The sequence below is a fragment of the Papaver somniferum genome, chromosome 2, assembly GCF_003573695.1.
Source record: "Papaver somniferum cultivar HN1 chromosome 2, ASM357369v1, whole genome shotgun sequence".
NCBI classification, from domain to species: Eukaryota; Viridiplantae; Streptophyta; class Magnoliopsida; order Ranunculales; family Papaveraceae; genus Papaver; species Papaver somniferum.
Genome location: NC_039359.1, coordinates 112,732,067 through 112,750,755, shown reverse-complemented (window position 1 = coordinate 112,750,755; position 18,689 = coordinate 112,732,067). Strand labels below are relative to the sequence as shown.

The following is an 18,689-nucleotide window of genomic DNA, read 5'->3' as shown; positions in this document are numbered from 1 at the left end:
TGGTGAAAGTAGTTACCATCATTCCAAACCAAAGATAGAATTTCCGAGATTCAACGTTGATATACTCAGAGATTGGATCCGAAAATGTAAAAATAAATGCACGTAATGGATGATGAACAAAAGATAAATCTAGATTCTCTTTATTTGGATGCTAGAGGTGATGTTTTGTTTCAAGATTATCAGGAAAGCAAACTCGTTGTTGTCTGGGAAAATTTTGTTAAGGATATTTGTTCTCGTTTTCAAGAACTTGGTCACGATGATATTGTGGGCGATTTTAATAAACTCAGTCAAAATGGTTTTGTAGTTGAACACCAAGAAGTTTTTGAAGTGCTTAAAGTTCTCATGGTAGCAAACTTTCGTCATCTTCCTGAAGATTACTTTACTCTTCTAGTTTTATTAGCGGTCATGTTTAGATGTTTTCACCCAAATATTAGATCAAGCTATATATCTAGTCAGTATGCAAGAGGCTTTGTTGGCAAAAACTGCTAAAAAGAATAAATTTCCATTTAAACCAGCTCTTCTGTTTTTACCTTCTTCCACCAACACTAAAACATCTCCATCTTCTATCAACCCAATACTCAACACTATACATGTCACTCCTACCACTTCACAAAACAATCCTCTCATTATACCCATCAAAAAACTATCCTATGCTGATATGAGAGCTAGAATATAGAAGGGTTTATGTTATAATTGTGATGAAGTATAAACAACAGGTCATAAGTGTTCGTCAACAACTATTCATGTTGGTGCTGATGAAGAGGAGGTCGCTGTTACAGAAGAAAGTTCTCCGGAGGGTTCACCAAGAAACCTTGAAGCTGAGGAGGAGATTTAAATCTCGTTATATGCTTTGGTTGGTAATGCATCTCATACCACTATTAAAATTCAGGGTGTAATTAAGAAGAAACCTATTACTATTCTCGTTGACAGTGGTAGCACCCACAGTTTTTTGGACCCTGAGGTAGATAAACTATGTGTTGTGTCATTGAGACAACAACTCCACTTCAAGTGGTTGTAGCTAATGGTCATAAAATATTGAGTCAGGTTAGACATCCATCTCTGCAATGGAAAATGTAGGGCCATCAGTTTCAATTTTATGTCAGGATACTTGCTCTAGGTGGTTGTGACATGGTGCTTGGAGTGAATTGGATGAAAGAGATCAATCCAGTTATATTTGATTTTTAAAAAACTTATATTTCCCTTCATTATAAAGTGTACCAACATTACACTTCCTGGCCACACTGAGTCAGCTAAAATTTCTATGACTTCAGCCAGTACTGCCCAATTTTTTTAAAGAAGAATAAGCATGGACTGGTGGGTCATTTATATTCTATTTCAGCTACTCCTCTTTTCACTAGTTCTCCTCCACAAATAACTGAGTTGCTTTAGTCTTATCAATCTATTTTTGCTGAACCCAAATCTCTACCCCTTTCAAGAGCACATGACCATCACGTACCACTAAAACCACTTTGAACACCACCTAACCAAAGTCCATATAGAATTCCTTATATTCAGAAAGAAGTGGTTGAAAAACTAGTGCAGGAGATGCTGGCCTTAGGGATAATACAACCTAGCCACTATCCCTTTTCTTCACATTTTCTATTAGTTAAATAGAAGGATGGCAGTTGGATATTTTGCGTAGATTACATGAAGTTGAATGCTTTAACAATTAAATACAAATTTACAATACCACTTATAGATGAGTTATTGGATGAACTTAATGGATCTAATTTTTTTACAAATATTGATCTAAGAGAAGGATATCATCCAATTAGAGTTTATCTTTCTGATACTCATAAAACTGTTTTCAAGACACATCAAAGTCATTTTGAATTCTCAATAATGACCTTTGGTTTAACCAATGCACCAACTTCTTTTCAAGCACTTACGAATGATGTTTTTAAACCTTATTTGAGGAAATTCATTATGTTTTTCTTTGATGATATTCTTATTTATAGTCCTGATTTACAATCTCACTTACAACACTTGGAGCTTACTCTTAAACTTCTTCAACAACATTCATTATTTGCAAAGCTCAGCAAGTGTTCTTTTGGACAAACTCAGATTGAGTATTTGGGTCACATTATCACTGGAAATGGAGTCTCTGCTGATCCACGTAAGATTGAATGCATGATCAATTGCCTAGCTCCAACTACTCTAAAAGACTTAAGAGGATTTCTAGGTCTTATCGGATATTACAGAAAATTCATTCAACATTATGGACTTATTTCCAAGCCCCTCACCGAGCTACTAAAGACGAATAGTTTTCAGTGGACTTCTGAAGCACAAATAACATTTGAACAATTAAAAGTTGTTGTTACAACTACTATGTCTTAATACTGCCTGATTTCTCAAAACCTTTTGAGATTGAAGTTGATGCTTGTGACAATGGATTTGGAGCAGTTCTCATGCAAAGTAGAAAACCAATTGCTTAATTTAGCAAAATAATGGGATTAAGGTTTGCTTCTCTTTCCACTTATGAAAAAGAACTAATGGTTGTGGTCATGACAATTACCAAATGAATACCTTATATTTTAGGTAGTAAGTTCACCATTTTCACTGACCATCAAAGTTTAAAATACTTCTTGGAGCAAAAATTACATTCTTTCATACAACAGAAGTGGCTCTAAGCTACTTGGTTATGACTATGAATTATGCTACAAGAAGGGATCTGAAAACAAAGTTGCTGATGCACTCTCTAGAGTTTAACTTCCCTCTACTTCATGCAATGCCATCTCTTAACTACAAAGAGGTCATCAAGAGCTATACTTCTGATACTTTAACACTTGATATGATCCCCAAATTACTACTAACTCCAATAACAATTCCTTCTTATACAATGGAGCAAGGAGTGCTTAAATAAAATGACAAAATCTATATTGGCTCTACTAGAGATCTTAGAACTCAAATATTGGTAGCCATCCATTCTTCTTCTATGGGTGGTCATTCTGGCACTCAGGCTAGTTATCAGAAGGCTAAAGTGTATTTTTATTGGGTGGGACTCAAGAGAGAATTATTCCATTACATCAAAGAATGTGACATATGTCAGCAACATAAAAGTTCAAACTCTCTTCCAGGTGGTCTTCTTCAATCATTACCTATTCCAGAGCAGGCATGGCAACACATAAGCATGGATTTTATTACCGGACTCCTTAAATCTGACGGAAGAGAGGTAATATTGGTTGTGGTACATATATTCACAAAATATAGTCATTTTCTGCCATTAAGTTATCCATTTACTGCTTCCTTTGTAGCTAAAGTATTCTTGGATAACATATATAAGCTACATGGCCTCCCTAGTTCTATTGTGTCAGTTAGAGATAACATCTTCCTCAGCATCTTTGGCAGGAGTTGTTCAACAAGATGGGCACAACATTGCACTTAAGCATAGCATATCATCCATAATATGATGGGAAAACAGAGAGGGTTGATGCTTGCGTTGAAAATTATTTGGGGTGTATGACTAGCTACAGACCATCCAAACTGGTTACCTGGTTACCACTTGCAGAATGGTGGTTTAACTCAACTTATCACACCAGTCTGAAGCTCACACCCTTTGAGGCCTTGCATGGATACTGATAGAGGGAGATTTATGGAAAATAAATACATTATATTGTTATCATTATTTTTATTTATTTATGATATTTTTAGTAAAAAAATACTTAATTTTTGGATTTATTATTTAAGGTAATTTTAGAAATAGTGTATAAGTTTATTTTAAGAGTTTTAATAAGATAGGAAAGTTGCCTAAAGGTAGTAGATACCTTGAGAAACAAGTTTTTTTAATATTTTTGCTAAGTTTATGGTTTGTTTCTATATAAGGAGCTCCAAAAATGAATTTTTTGTTATTGTTAAACTCTATTTAGCTTTATTTTGATTTTTTATTTATAGTTGGGTTTGAAAACGCGGGGGGACCAAAATACACCACCAACTTTTTCTTAGGCAATCTGTATGAAAAAACTCAATACAACTCCGAGAGTTCAACTCAATCAAGGAATGATATCTAGAGTTATATCTATCTTTCTCTCTCTCTTGCAATTAGAACGTTTACAGAACCAAGTCCGTGAACCTAATTACAAAGAGATTACTTGGACGGTACCAAAAACTAATGTCCAAGAATCAATGAAGTCGTATCCAACAAACTAGGTCGGATGTATTTACTATGATTGAATAACGCACAATATGTGATAATTAAATTATAAAGATAAACAATATAATGCGGAAAAAGAAATAACACGGACACCAGAAGTTTTGTTAACGAGGAAACCACAAATGCGGAAAAACCCCTGGACCCAGTGCAAATTGAACACCAAACTGTATTATGCCGCTAGATATACTAGCCTACTACCAATTAACTTCATACTGGAATATACATGAGCCCCAATCGAGTCTCCCACTGATTAAGGTACATTCGCGCTCCTTACGCCTCTTGAATCCTAGCAGGACTTCGCGCAATTGATTCCCTTAGTTTACGTCACACCAACTAAGACTTGATATTAAACCAATCTTCCTCCCACATATTAAGCTTATATGTGATTTTCTTTCACAATCAAAAAGTTTGATCAAAGGTGATGGAAATCGATAATGAACAAAGTCTAGCTAACCTCAAAATCCGGACTTATGCAACCCGAAATGCAGCCTAGATTATTATTCACCTCACAAGTATAAAACTTGTGGAATCAACAAAGTTTGAGACGAAGAGAACTTTGATGATTTCTATCTATCTTGATCAAGTGAGCAACTCAACAATCGATCAAGATCAGGATACTCAAGTTATCAAGAAAAGATAACTGAACCTGGCTTCAAGAATCCCTATGAACTCGTTGTAGTCGCTAAACCCTAAAAGGGTTAGGAAGAGGATGACTCTAGTTACCACTAGAACACACCAAAGTAGTTTCGGGATTCAAAGATCCCAGATGCTTTAAGTTCCCCTTTTATAGAAATTCAAAGCATAGGTTGCTTTAGGTTTAAGCAAAGATGTCTTTGGAACCAAGCATTCAATATCCACAGTTAGATGAATCTTTGAATTTGATTTACATAAACAAGATATACACTTTGGTTAGGCAAAACTGTAACAACCGTGTATAAAGACTATCTTCAAGGTGGATAGCCAAAACTAGCCGATTTGAACTTAAAAGCTTAATACTCATTTTCACAGGACATTAATCTTGAGTCACAATCATGTGATCAAATAAGTCTACTGTTTCTACATAATTGATCAAATTCTAATTATCTCTTAGAAATAATTTTATCGCACTTGAAAATAATCGACATGGTTAGTAGATGCACAAAGTATAAATACCATAGCCGTTCGTGACTTAGGTCAGTCAAAGTACATGTACCGGTTTGTAAATTATCAAGCCAAACCAAGTTCCAGAGTTAACGAAACTATTTAGGTATGCGAACCGGTATGTGTACCTTAATACCATGACCGGTTCCGGAGTCCACATAACTATTTTGGTTTGCGTATCGGTATGGGTAGTAAATCGAGTTCCGGAACACATAACTGTTTTGGTACGTGTACCGGTATGGATACTCACCCGGTTCTGTGACCACAGTTCCTTTACGGTTTGCATACGAGTATGCATACCGATACAGTTCACGAGTCAAACATATTTTTACATGATATGCATAAGGATTTGTGTACCAAAAATCTGCAAGTCGATATATATCTACTCTGCTACGTGTACGAGTACATGTAATATGACTTTAGACTTATAACAGTTTTCCTAGTTTGTAAGAATGATAACACTGTCTTGTATCGAATCTATAGTTTTATTTTTCTCTCTAAATCGATTCGAAACATTCCCAAATAACATCAATGACACATATCACAGTTCCAGGCTATTTTTGAATGATAAAACTTGAATCATGATTTTGATTCCGAACAATAAATTTTCCTTAACCGAAATTCATCAAGCATGAACAAATGTCTATTAAGCTTAGTCATTATATTTTGAGAACTAATTATCAAGATAAAATTGACTCGACATTCTTGTATATGCATAATAGTCTAATTAGTTATGCACATCATCTCAATGATAGAAAAGTGAATATAACTTGAGAAATAGGTGGTTCAGTCTTCACTTACCTTTTGTCGATGAAGTTCTACAAAATCTTCGGTTGATCTCCCCCTTCAAATGGTAGAACGCAATGATGACTGCCGTGATCCACCATTTCTCAACTACATTACTTAACTAATTGTAGACTAGAAATCAAGATACAGTTTTGACAACTAAATTTGAAAAAAAGTTTGAGATATCAACACCCCCTTTGTCAATTTTAGTGGAAAAATTATCAGTACATATGGATGACAAAAATAAAGCTTTGAAAACTCCTTGAATCCATCATGCTTGATTTCTTTGGTTTCTTCAACTCCTTGAACTTTTCGTAATTTCAAGTTGCAATGTTTCTGAACATGCTCAACTCAGCATCATTGTTGTTGAAGATCTGGTAGCGATAACAACATTGAAAACAAATAATCTCAATCGTCGTTATACAGAAACATAGTATTATTATATTCTCAAAAGTTCGATTATATCCCAACTCTAAAGTAATACTACGGTGATATGTTTCTCCCCCTTAGTCAATACTTACATCTTTTGTATAATAGGTGAAACCTACAAATTATTGAAAAGACGAGGGTACCTAAGTATACCACAATCTTTTATTTATCCACCTATAAGTCCTCTTACTGAAAGTGATCGTCTATGGACAAAGTCGAGACAATGCGACAAATCGGTATTCACACTTTGTGTGATTGTCTATGGATACGAGATCGAGATAATACGACTACCAAAGTGTGATACTTGATAATAGGTTCGGACTTAACCAAACTCTATAGGATCAATATCAAGTATATCAGAGTTAACATTTGTGTAATTTACTTTAAATTATATAAACAAATATAATTGTGGAAAACAAAAGTAAATCCCAAGAAATATTTTGTCAACGAGGAAAACTGGAAATGCAGAAAAACCCCGGGACCTAGTCCAAAATTGAATACTACCGGAATTTAGACGCTATACAAAATGTACACAAACTTCGTATAGTTGAGACCAGGAAACTACCCCTAGTTCACTTGTTTCCTCAGTATCCCTGCGCTTCCGACTTCGATGAGTGCACGCACTGGAAAAATTCCTTTGGATCGTATTCCAAACAGTAAAGGAACAACAAATCTGTTTGGTAACAACTCTTTCGATTCTTTCAAGATAAAGATATCTCAAGTCATACACAAAGGCTCTTTCGTTTAATCTAATAAACTCTTTTTCCTGGTTAGATCAATCTATCCAATAACTACCAAAGAAGTCAAGTTTAGATTCGCACTCAATCCAAATAAATATCAAAGAGATATTGAGAATGCCGATCTCACGCAACTAATCAATCGAATAAATCCGATTCTAGTTGGATCCCAGCCGATCAAGGTTTGTGCACACCAAAGATATGAGAACTAAATCTTCTTCGTCTTCAAATCTTCTTTGATCTTTAATAAACACCGGCACAACACCACTTGAATCTCTTGTAATCAATCCACATACAATACGGAGTATGTTAACAATGGATTATCATAAGACGTCTTTATATCTACAAACAGTTCTATAGATCATGTCGATACTTCAATCTAGTTTGAGTGAATCTCATATCAGAAGAGAAGATTCTCAAGAATAAACAAACTAGGTGCAATCAAAGTTTCAACAACCATAGTCAATCAAATCAATAGAAAATTAATAACACTGCAATTATCTAGTTTCCACCAACGGTACTTGTAGAGCTTCTTAATCTCACTGAAGTCTTTAAACGAGCGGTCTTAAGAGATTTCACCTTAGGATACTTTCCTCTCTGATTAGACGGCTCCACCAGAAACAACAAGAATGAGGTTCGTATGGCTTTTAGGATAGTTTTCTAGATATGCAAACTTAGGTATATATAGACCAAGGATGTTTGGACACCAAAGAATTTTCAAAACCGAAAATATTCTCAAGATATGCAATGAATAGCAAAATTCGGTTTTCCTAATTCCAATAAATGCTCGTCCAAAATTTACGAAATCCCTCAATAGAAAATCTCCAATTGGTAAATGCACATTACTAATGTTTTATTCTCCAAAGATATACATTTAATTGCCGGTAATTAAAGCATATAAAACCAAAACCTTAATTAAAATATTCTCAATTTATTTCGGTACAGGATCTCCTTGAGTACTAAGGAATATCTTAGAAAAATAAATGATAAGAGTTATTGTACGTGTTCAAAGTATGTTGACATATTGATAGACACATTTTTGTGTCTGAATTGTCCTCAATGTCTGTACTGTTGGATCTCAATTTTTTGTACTAATATAGTGTTTTTATGTATTTTTTAGGAATTATTGGAAAAAATCGGCTAGAAAAAGGTTTAAAGGCACCCCCACAAAAAGTACTAAAGGAACCCTCATTTCGGATAAGGGCGCCCTCAGGCAACCCTAGATGTTAAAGGCGCCCGTGTTTTGGATCAGGGCACTTCATCCTATACATTTTGAATTTCCATTTTGGGAGGAAAATAATGCAGATTACTGCGTGAGAATTGGAGCGAGTTTTCAAGAGATTTAATCAGATATTTCGGTTGGATTGGGCTTGACTTAGTGAAACAGGCGTAGTCTGGTGGTTTAATTCAATGGAGATGGACAAGATAATCAGTTTTTGATAAAGCAGGAAAGTGATAAATACTCGATATTCTGTGGGATATTTTGGATTTGATGTGGAGGTGTTTCAGCGAGATTAAATCGCCTGAATTCGTTCGTCCGGCTTGTTTTGCCTTAACATGCATCATATGAGTTTGTGGTTCGACTAAGTTTGGCTGGATAGCTCGAGTGAAAGAAAATAGGGAAGAGGAAGTAAACTCGGTGTTGACCAGAGAATATCACGGGAAATAATGTGTAGATAGCATTCTTGTACGAGTTTTATTTCACTAGAGACTCATTCTCAGCATGTTTGGAGGATGCAGGCATGTGGAAGAGATAAAAAAGAGAGAAAATCGAAATTATTCTCGTGCTGCTACAAGTAAGGAGAGAGAATTGATGAGAGTTATTACGCGTGATTTCTTTGTTCTGTTGGGTATAAAAGAGAAGTATGGGAGGTGTACAAGGGGTATGGAGAGTTGGGGGTGAAAACATAGAGTTTGGGAGAGGTAAAGAGCATCAACAGAGCGAGAAAATCAAGCGGCAGAAAACACCATTTCTGCTGCTGTGAAGAACACGAAGAACATAAGACGCACGCAGACAGTCGTAATTGCTACAGTGAATACAACAGTCAAATGACAGTCTTAGGTGCTACAGTAATAGTGAAGGTTACTATTTATCGTTCTCTGTAACAGTTCGGTTTGTGAAAAAATATTTTTGTTACAAACCCGGTTTTAATCATTTTCTCCCATTTTCATCATTTGTAAACACTTTGAGCAATGAAATCAACTTTTGAGCGTGTTTCCAACCTAATGAGCTAAACCTCATCTCTGGGACGACGGACGAAGCTGAATTTCATCATGTGGTAAATTTAATTAATTTCTTAATTACTATTTGCACTGATTTTAATGAATTATGATTTCTATTAATTACTTGTCACTTTGTTTGATGATGCATGCTTAGTTCTAGGTAATTTTGATGCGCCATGCTTACAACTTACAATTAATGTTTTACAAAATCTACTTTGTCAAAGAATAGAGTTAATATTTATTGTGTTTGGAGCTATAATTGCCTAAGAATAATTTCTGAACCACTTGAATATGAAAAACAGTGAAATTCCGAGTCCCAGTGAATTCTTCATCCCGTGACATATTTTGTATATATTTTATTATTTTCATTATTTTTTATATTTAAGCCTAGAATCAATTTCAAAAAAGTCCGAGTGAACGACAACCTTATTTACCACTATCAAAATTTCGATAATTTTTTGGCGCTGCCGACGCGGAATTTTGTATAGATTTGTTTTTAGGTTTTATTTTATTTTTATTATTTTTGTTCTTTTTTACGCCTTTGGGTATTGCTTGTTTGTTTTTAGATTTGGAACTGAGCTAAAGAAAAAGGGAAAAAGTATTGAAAACAAAAGCGAAGCCAAAAAAGGGAAGAAAAGAGGAATCCAAAAGGAGTGAAGAAGAAGATTTTTGTATATAGATATTTTATTTTATTTTATTTTCAGAAACTTTAAATAAGGTTTTATTTTTGGACTTGTTTTTCCGGACATTGAACATTGGACTTTATTTTTAAAACCCTAAGGAAGACTTGTTTTTCCGGACATTGAACATTGGACTTTATATTTTTTCGTTCACTGACATCGGAGTCGAAGGTCCGAGTCAACTTCAACGGTTCATCCCCCGTCTGGAACGGGAGGTAAGAATTTTAAACACCCGCGAATCCTCTGTCAGCGGGTTTACTGGATGATTTTGTATGCATATATGTTGAGGACCTGAAATCGAATTTAATTTTCTGGTAAAGGGCAAGGCCTGGCCAAATCAAGATAAGGACTCGGATTTCATCACCGTTTTCTTCTTGCCCGCCTTAGGAACACGTAACCCACGCGACCTTAAGCCTTAAAATTTGGACTAGAATGAGACCGATAGGGTAACGAGCTTATTAGAAAAGTCGTTCGAAAACTATTGGTTGCTCTATTGAGCATACTTCGAAGTTCATGATGGTTTCTATAAATTGAATACGCCGCCTTGTAATGTCGGTGAGGCCTTGGGTACCAAAGCTCCACTAAGCTTTCCTTGTCTTTGTTCAACTTACTTTAACTCGGATTGATTCCAGAGAGGTTTGCTCAGATTGTAACGAATTCCTTTTCGAAAGAATAGAAGTTGGTCTAGAAAAAATCTAAGTGGAGCCATCATGCTTTTTATTTGCTAGATAAAATAGGCTTGTTGTGGTCGAGTCAGCCTTGTTTGTGCTTGTTTAGAATTCCCTTGCAGTTAGGATGTCGAACTGGTAATGATTATTCGTCTGAGCAACATGAACATTATTCTTTTTATGACCATAGTGTGAATAGTGGTTGGGAACGCGAAACTTTTGAAGGTTATGGGTCATACCATGGTGAGCCCAATTACTATCCACATGCCCACCGGTCATACGAGCAAGATTCTTATAACTCCTCTCCTCTAGATCAAGCACGTAAGATACTTGAGTCAACGCGTAAGTTACTTGAGTCGACACATAAGTTAGCGGACACAAATGACTTAGTTATGGACGAAAGAATGGTAAGAATGAGCGAAACTTCTTTAGAAGATAACCTCAGGAAGTTAGCTGAGTCAACATGTAAATTAACTGAGTCAAAACGTGAGTTTTCTAAGTCAACACATAGGCTAGAATTAGAGACGGAAGAAAGAACTGCTCGAATTACTCTTGATTGCCAATACATTCTTTCCTATATCAACCGTGAAAATAAGGATAATTTTTATCAAGATGACGAGCTTAGAATTGGTAACACTACTTTAGATGAGGTTCAACCATTTTTATGTTATTATAATGATGATTATGATGTGGATAGTGTTGATGAAGAATTTGAAATATGTAGGCATAGTGATTAGGAATTTGTTACTCCGAATGAACTTTATGATTATAGTGTTATTTCCGGTTCAAATCCCGATAATTTTAATGATTATTCACCTATTCAAAAGGACGAGGATTTGATTAGAGATACCACTTCTTTAGATGATGTAGTATTTCCTTTTGATTATGGAGTCGATAATGGTTTAGAGGAACGAGTTTATTCTGGGAATACCTTTTTAGAGCCTAGCGATTTAGAAACAATGGTCTTAGACGAAGAAAATGAACTCGTAGATCTATTAAATATCAGTAAGGATGCGTCACTTGAGTATAACCTAGAAGAAGCAATTGAGTATTTTCAGCATTCCAACGATCTAGAAATTAAGGAAATTGTAGCTAGTCTATCTAGAGATACCCAAAAATCTAAGTTTGGGGGTGATTATCATTCTCCTTGTGCCATACCTTCAGCTTTTACAAAGATCCCTTACTTGGGACTTGAAATTTTTGCCTCAACCATCTTACAAGATTATCGTCATACACTTTTTCCTGAACCTAATTGTGTCCATAAGAGAGGTCAGTTGTTAGAAACCCATCCTCTGGTTGATGTGGTTAATCCAGGCTATGATACCAAGATTGACTTTGTTTTCCCACCAAAAACTTTTCTTCCAATTGTGGGAACATATGATTTTCAGATGTATTGGTTATTAAGTTTTGAGACTAAACCTAATTACTTTAGGAGAATATGGTCGACACATTTTATTAAGGAAGATCACCTCTTTCATTGTGGTCAGCTGTGTAAGTCAAATCTGATTGACTTAGAGGATCCCCAATTATTCAGGCTTTTGTTATGCGCTTCTAAGTTCTTAGTTGTGTATTTCCAGACTCTTCAGCCTGATCTTCAGAATGCCTTTGAGGAAATCCAACCGATGAAAACTTTTTATTTAGACCCTTTTATAGAGCCTGAACCTGAACCACAACTAGATATAGTTGTCTTAAGCAAGGGTATGTTCAGTATCTTATTGGTCTGTTGCAGTTTCCTCTTCTTGTGGCTAACACTTTTTGATCTAGATGACCCACAGTTATTCCGGCTACTGCTATATGATTCTACGAGGTGACTAATTCTTCCAGTGTCTGGCTGAAGACTTTAAAACTTCTTGGGCGGTAAACCATTTTCATGCAACACGGTAATATTCTTCCTTATTTCTTTTCCCTCAAGTGGTAATAGTTTCTCCTTTTTCATGTTTTTAATTTTATCTTCAGAACATTGAGGAAAATGTTAGATTTAAGTTTGGGGGTAAGGGAGAAACTTCTAGAGTCACATAGTATCCGGTTATCTAAGTTTACATACTGTTTCTCACCGAAAAGATGGAAATTGGAATTGCTGGGATAACATTCTATTGAGACATTATAGAAAAAGACATTGAGATCTTTGACATTCAGGAGAGAAACATGTTCCTTTTAGAGGGTAATCATGATGGACCTAACCATCCATGATAGAAAGGCAATTAGGCCAAAAGGAAATGCCAGAAAGATAAAGCAACCTCACAATGTAGTCTTAGTTACTGGATTACGACTCTCTCTCAGTAGAAACTTATCATCATCAACAAGCGGAGCGACATCAAAATCTATGAAGAAAGTTGAAGACATTTAAGGCTTAGAAGCAACAATAGAAAATAAAGCAGAATTTTAAAATCAAGGTTGAAGATTTAGTTACAAGAGCAAAGAAAATCAAACGATATAAGTTGTTGAAGTTCATGATACCAAGACATTATAAGTTGGGAAGATCCAAGTACTAAAGTCCTTCTTTCATGGCCATTTAAATTTTTATCTTGTTATTTTTGTGAAAAAAAATAATCATCATTACGTTTTGATCAGCTTTTTGTTCAATAAGGCCATGGAGAAATAGAAATCTATAAGAAATTTCAAGCAAGAAATTAAGGAAAATAGTTAATTGTCAAGGTTCTATGAGGTTCGAGAGTTTATCATCAACAGTTGAAGCCGAAGAAGACGTTGTTTCTACTGAGCACTATGAGAGAGTCGAAGAGAGATGCATATTGGTTGCTTTGTTAGTCCGCTTTCCATCTGGCACAAGATATTTCTAGCACTGGTTCAACTCATCACACGTAGTTAGTCCAGCTGTGTAACAGATGCCCCTCTCATCTTTTTCTCTCTCCTAATCTTATCCTGGTGTAAAGCGGATGCATCTTACAATGTTTATCTAGCTGTGTAGCGGATATCTCTTTATCTAGCAGTATTGCGGATGTGTCTCCCTATTTTTTATTCAGCTTTAGAGCCGGTACCTTTAATTTCTCTGGTATTCTAGTTACTTGGCGATAGGTTGAGAATTTCTATGTCCTCATAGCTCTTTGGATACTTGTGACCAACTAGGAGTATTAGGTTTTGTGGGTACACCTCTGGTAAACCCTCCCGAGATTATAACTCGGTCACTAGGGCCACCTAGTGAGTAAGGATTTTTATTTTCTAGATAAGATTTGCTCGAGGACTGGCAAATAATAAGTTTGGGGGTATTTGATAGACACATTTTTGTGTCTGAATTGTCCTCAATGTCTGTACTATTGGATCTCAATTTTTGTATTAATATAGTGTTTTTATGTATTTTTAGGTATTATTTGAAAAATTCGGCTCGAAAAAGTGTTAAAGGCACCCCCAGAAAAAGTACTAAAGGCATCCTCATTTCGGATAAGGGGACCCTCGGGTAACCCTAGATGTTAAAGGCGCCCGTGTTTTGGACCAGGGAACTTCATCCTCTACATTTTGAATTTTCATTTTGGCGGGAAAATAATGCAGATTACTGCGTGAAAATTGGAGCGATTTTTCAAGAGATTTAATCAAATATTTCGGTTGGATTGGGATTGACTTAGTGAAACAGGCGTAGTCTGGTGGTTTAATTCAACGGAGATGGGCCAAATAATCAGTTTTTGATAAAACAGGAGTGATAAATACTCGATATTCCGTGGGATATTTTGGATTTGATGTGGAGGTGTTTCAGCGAGATTAAATCGCTGGAATTCGTTGGTCCGGCTTGTTTTGCCTTAACATGCATCATATGGGTTTGTGGTTCTACTAAGTTTGGCTGGATAGCTCGAGTGAAAGAAAACAGGGAAGAGGAAGTAAACTCGGTGTTGACCAGAGAATATCACGGGAAATAATGTGTAGATAGCGTTCTTGTACGAGTTTTATTTCACTAGAGACTCATTCTCAGCATGTTTGGAGGATGCAGGCGTGTGGAAGAGAGAAAAAAGAGAGAAAATCGAAATTATTCTCGTGCTGCTACAAGTAAGGAAAGAGAATTGGTGAGAGTTATTACGCGTGATTTCTTTGTCATGTTGGGTATAAAAGAGAAGTATGGGAGGCGTACAAGGGGTATGGAGAGTTAGGGGTAAAAACATAGAGTTTGGGAGAGGTATAGAGCATCAACAGAGTTAGAAAATCAAGCGGCAGAAAACACCATTTCTGCTGCTGTGAAGAACATGAAGAACATAATATGCATGCCGGACAGTCGTAATTGCTACAGTGAATACGACAGTCAAATGACAGTCTTAGGTGCTACAGTAACAGTGAAGGTTATTATTTATCGTTCTCTGTAACAGTTTGGTTTGTAACAAATATAATTGTTACAAACCCGGTTTAATCATTTTCTCCCATTTTCATCATTTGTAAACACTTTGAGCAATGAAATCAACTTTTGAGCGTGTTTCCAACCTAATGAGCTAAACCCCATCTCTGAGACGACGGACGAAGCTGACTTTCATCATGTGGTAAATTTAATTAATTTCTTAATTACTATTTGCACTGATTTTTAATGAATTATGATTTCTATTAATTACTTGTCACTTTGTTTGATGATGCATGCTTAGGTCTAGGTAATTTTGATGCGCCATGCTTACAACCTACAATTAATGTTTTACGAAATCTACTTTGACAAAGAATAGAGTTAATATTTCTTGTGTTTGGAGCTATAATTTCTTAGGATAAATTTCTGAACCACTTGAATATGAAAAACAGTGAAATCCCGAGTCTTAGTGAATTCTTCATCCCGTGACATATTTTGTATATATTTTCTTATTTTCATTATTTTTTATATTTAAGCCTAGAATCAATTTCAACAAAGTCCGAGTGAACGACAACCTTATTTAACACTATCAAAATTTCGATCAATTTTTGGCGCCGCTTGACGCGGACTTGTGTATAAATTTGTTTATAGGTTTTATTTTATTTTTATTATTTTTGTTCTTTTTTACGCCTTTTGGTATTTCTTGTTTGTTTTCAGATTTGGAACCGAGCTAAAGAAAAAGGGAGAAAGTGATGAAAACAAAAGCGAAGCCAAAGAAAGAAAGAAAAGAGGAATCCCAAAGGAGTGAAGAAGAAGATTTTTGTATATAGATATTTATTTTATTTTCAGAAACTTTAAATAAGGTTTTATTTTTGTAATCTTTTATTTTTGGACTATTTTTTTTCCAGACATTGAACATTGGACTTTATTTTTAAAACCCTAAGGAAGGGTTGGTTTAAATATAAACTGCACAGGGAAGGACGACAGTTACAATACTGTCTCGGCCCCTCGGGTTCGTTTACTGACATCGGAGTCGGTGGCCCGAGTCGACTTCAACGGTTCATCCCTCGTCTGGAACGGGAGGTAAGAATTCTAAACACCCGCGAATCCCCTGTCAGCGGGTTTACTGGATGATTTCTATGCATATATGTTGAGGACCTGAAATCGAATTTAATTTTCTAGTAAAGGGCAAGGCCTGGCCAAATCAAGATAAGGACTCGGATTTCATCACCGTTTTCTTCTTGCCCGCCTTAGGAACACGTAACCCACGCGAACCTAAGCCTTAAAATTTGGACTAGAACGAGACCGATAGGGTAACGAGCTTATTAGAAAATTCGTTTGAAAACTATTGGTTGCTCTATTGAGCATACTTCGAAGTTCATGATGGTTTCTGTAAATTGAATACGCCGCCTTGTAATGCCGATGAGACCTTGGGTATCAAAGCTCCACTAAGCTTCCCTCATCTCTGTTCAACTTACTTTAACTCGGATTGATTCCAAAGAGGTTTGTTCAGATTGTAACGAATTCCTTTTCGAAAGAATAGAAGCTGGTCTAGAAACAATCTAAGTGGAGCCATCATGCTTTTCATTTGCTAGATAAAAGAGGCTTGTTGTGGTCGAGTCAGCCTTGTTTGTGCTTGTTTAGAATTCCCTTGTAGTTAGGATGTCGAACTGGTAATGATTATTCGACTGAGCAACATGAACATTATTCTTTTTATGACCATAGTGTGAATAGTGGTTGGGAACGCGAAACTTTTAAAGGTTATGGGTCATACCATGGTGAGCCCAATTACTATCCACATGCCCACCGGTCATACAAGCAAGATTATTATAACTCCTCTCCTCTAGATGAAGCACGTAAGATACTTGAGTCAACGCGTAAGTTACTTGAGTCGACACATAAGTTAGCGGACACAAATGACTTAGTTATGGACGAAAGAACGATAAAAATGAGTGAAAATTCTTTAAAAGATAACCTCAGGAAGTTAGCTGAGTCAACATGTAAGTTAACTGAGTCAACACGTGAGTTTTCTGAGTCAACACGTAAGCTTGAATTAGAGACGGAAGAAAGAACTGCTCGAATTACTCTTGATTGCCAATACATTCTTTCCTATATCAACCGTGAAAATAAGGATAATTTTTATCAAGTTGACGAGGTTAGAATTGGTAACACTAGTTTAGATGAGGTTCAACCATTTTCATGTTATTATAATGATGATTATGATGTGGATAGTGTTGATGAATAATTTGAAATATGTAGGCATAGTGATCAGGAATTTATTACTCCGAATGGACTTTATGATGATAGTGTTATTTCTAGTTCAAATCCCGATAATTTTAATGATTATTCACCTATTCGAAAGGACGAGGATTTGATTAGAGATACCACTTCTTTAGATGATGTAGTATTTCTTTTTGATTATGGAGTCGATAATGGTTTAGAGGAACGAGTTTATTCTAGGAATACCATTTTAGATCCTAGCGATTTAGAAACAATGGTCTTAGACGAAGAAAATGAACTCGTAGATCTATTAAATATGAGTAAGCATGTGTCACTTGAGTATAACCTAGAAGAAGCAATTGAGTATTTTCAGGATTCCAACGATCTAGAAATTAAGGAAATTGTAGCTAGTCTATCTAGAGATACCCAAAAATCTAAGTTTGGGGGTGATTATCATTCTCCTTGTGCCATACCTTTAACTCTTACAAATATCCCTCACTTGGGACTTGAAATTTTTGCCTCAACCATCTTACAAGATTATCGTCATACACTTTTTCCTGAACCTAATTGTGTCCATAAGAGAGCTCAGTTGTTAGAAACCCATCCTCTGGTTGATGTGGTTAACCCAGGCAATGATACCAAGATTGACTTTGCTTCCCACCAAAAACTTTTCTTCCAATTGCGGGAACATATGATTTTCAGATGTGTTGGTTATTAAGTTTTGAGACTAAACCTAATTACTTTAGGAGAATAGGGTCGATACATTTCATTAAGGAAGACCACCACTTTCATTGTGATCAGCTGTGTGAGTTAAATCTGATTGACTTAGAGGATCCCCAATTATTCAGGCTTTTTTTTTTATGCTCTTCTAAGTTCTTAGTTGAGTATTTGCAGACTCTTCAGCCTGATCTTCAGAATGCCTTTGAGGAAATCCAACCGATGAAAACTTTTTATTTAGACCCTTTTATAGAGCATGAACCTGAACCACAACTAGATGTAGTTGTCTTAAGCAAGGGTATGTTCGGTATCTTCTTGGTCTGTTGCAGTTTCCTCTTCTTGTGGGTAACACTTTTTGATCTAGATGACCCACAGTTATTCCGACTACTGCTATATGATTCTACGAGGTGACTAATTCTTCCAGTGTCTGGCTGAAGACTTTAAAACTTCTTGGGAGGTAACCCATTTTCATGCGACACGGTAATATTCTTCCTTATTTCTTTTCCATCAAGTGGTAATAGTTTCTCCTTGTTCATGTTTTTAATTTTATCTTTAGAACATTGAGGACAATGTTAGATTTAAGTTTGGGGGTAAGGGAGAAACTTCTAGAGTCACATAGTATCCAGTTAGCTAAGTTTACATATTGTTTCTCACCGAAAAGATGGAAAT

At 35.8% G+C, this 18,689-nt stretch overlaps 1 protein-coding gene across 1 annotated transcript; it reads left to right on the top strand.

The window, feature by feature from the left end:
* The first annotated feature begins 1,842 nt into the window (after positions 1-1,842).
* On the top strand, positions 1,843-2,337 carry LOC113351767 (uncharacterized mitochondrial protein AtMg00860-like). Its single transcript, XM_026595701.1, has one exon. It carries the CDS (start codon positions 1,843-1,845, stop codon positions 2,335-2,337), a length of 495 nt encoding a protein of 164 aa, XP_026451486.1.
* Positions 2,338-18,689: the final 16,352 nt, after the last annotated feature.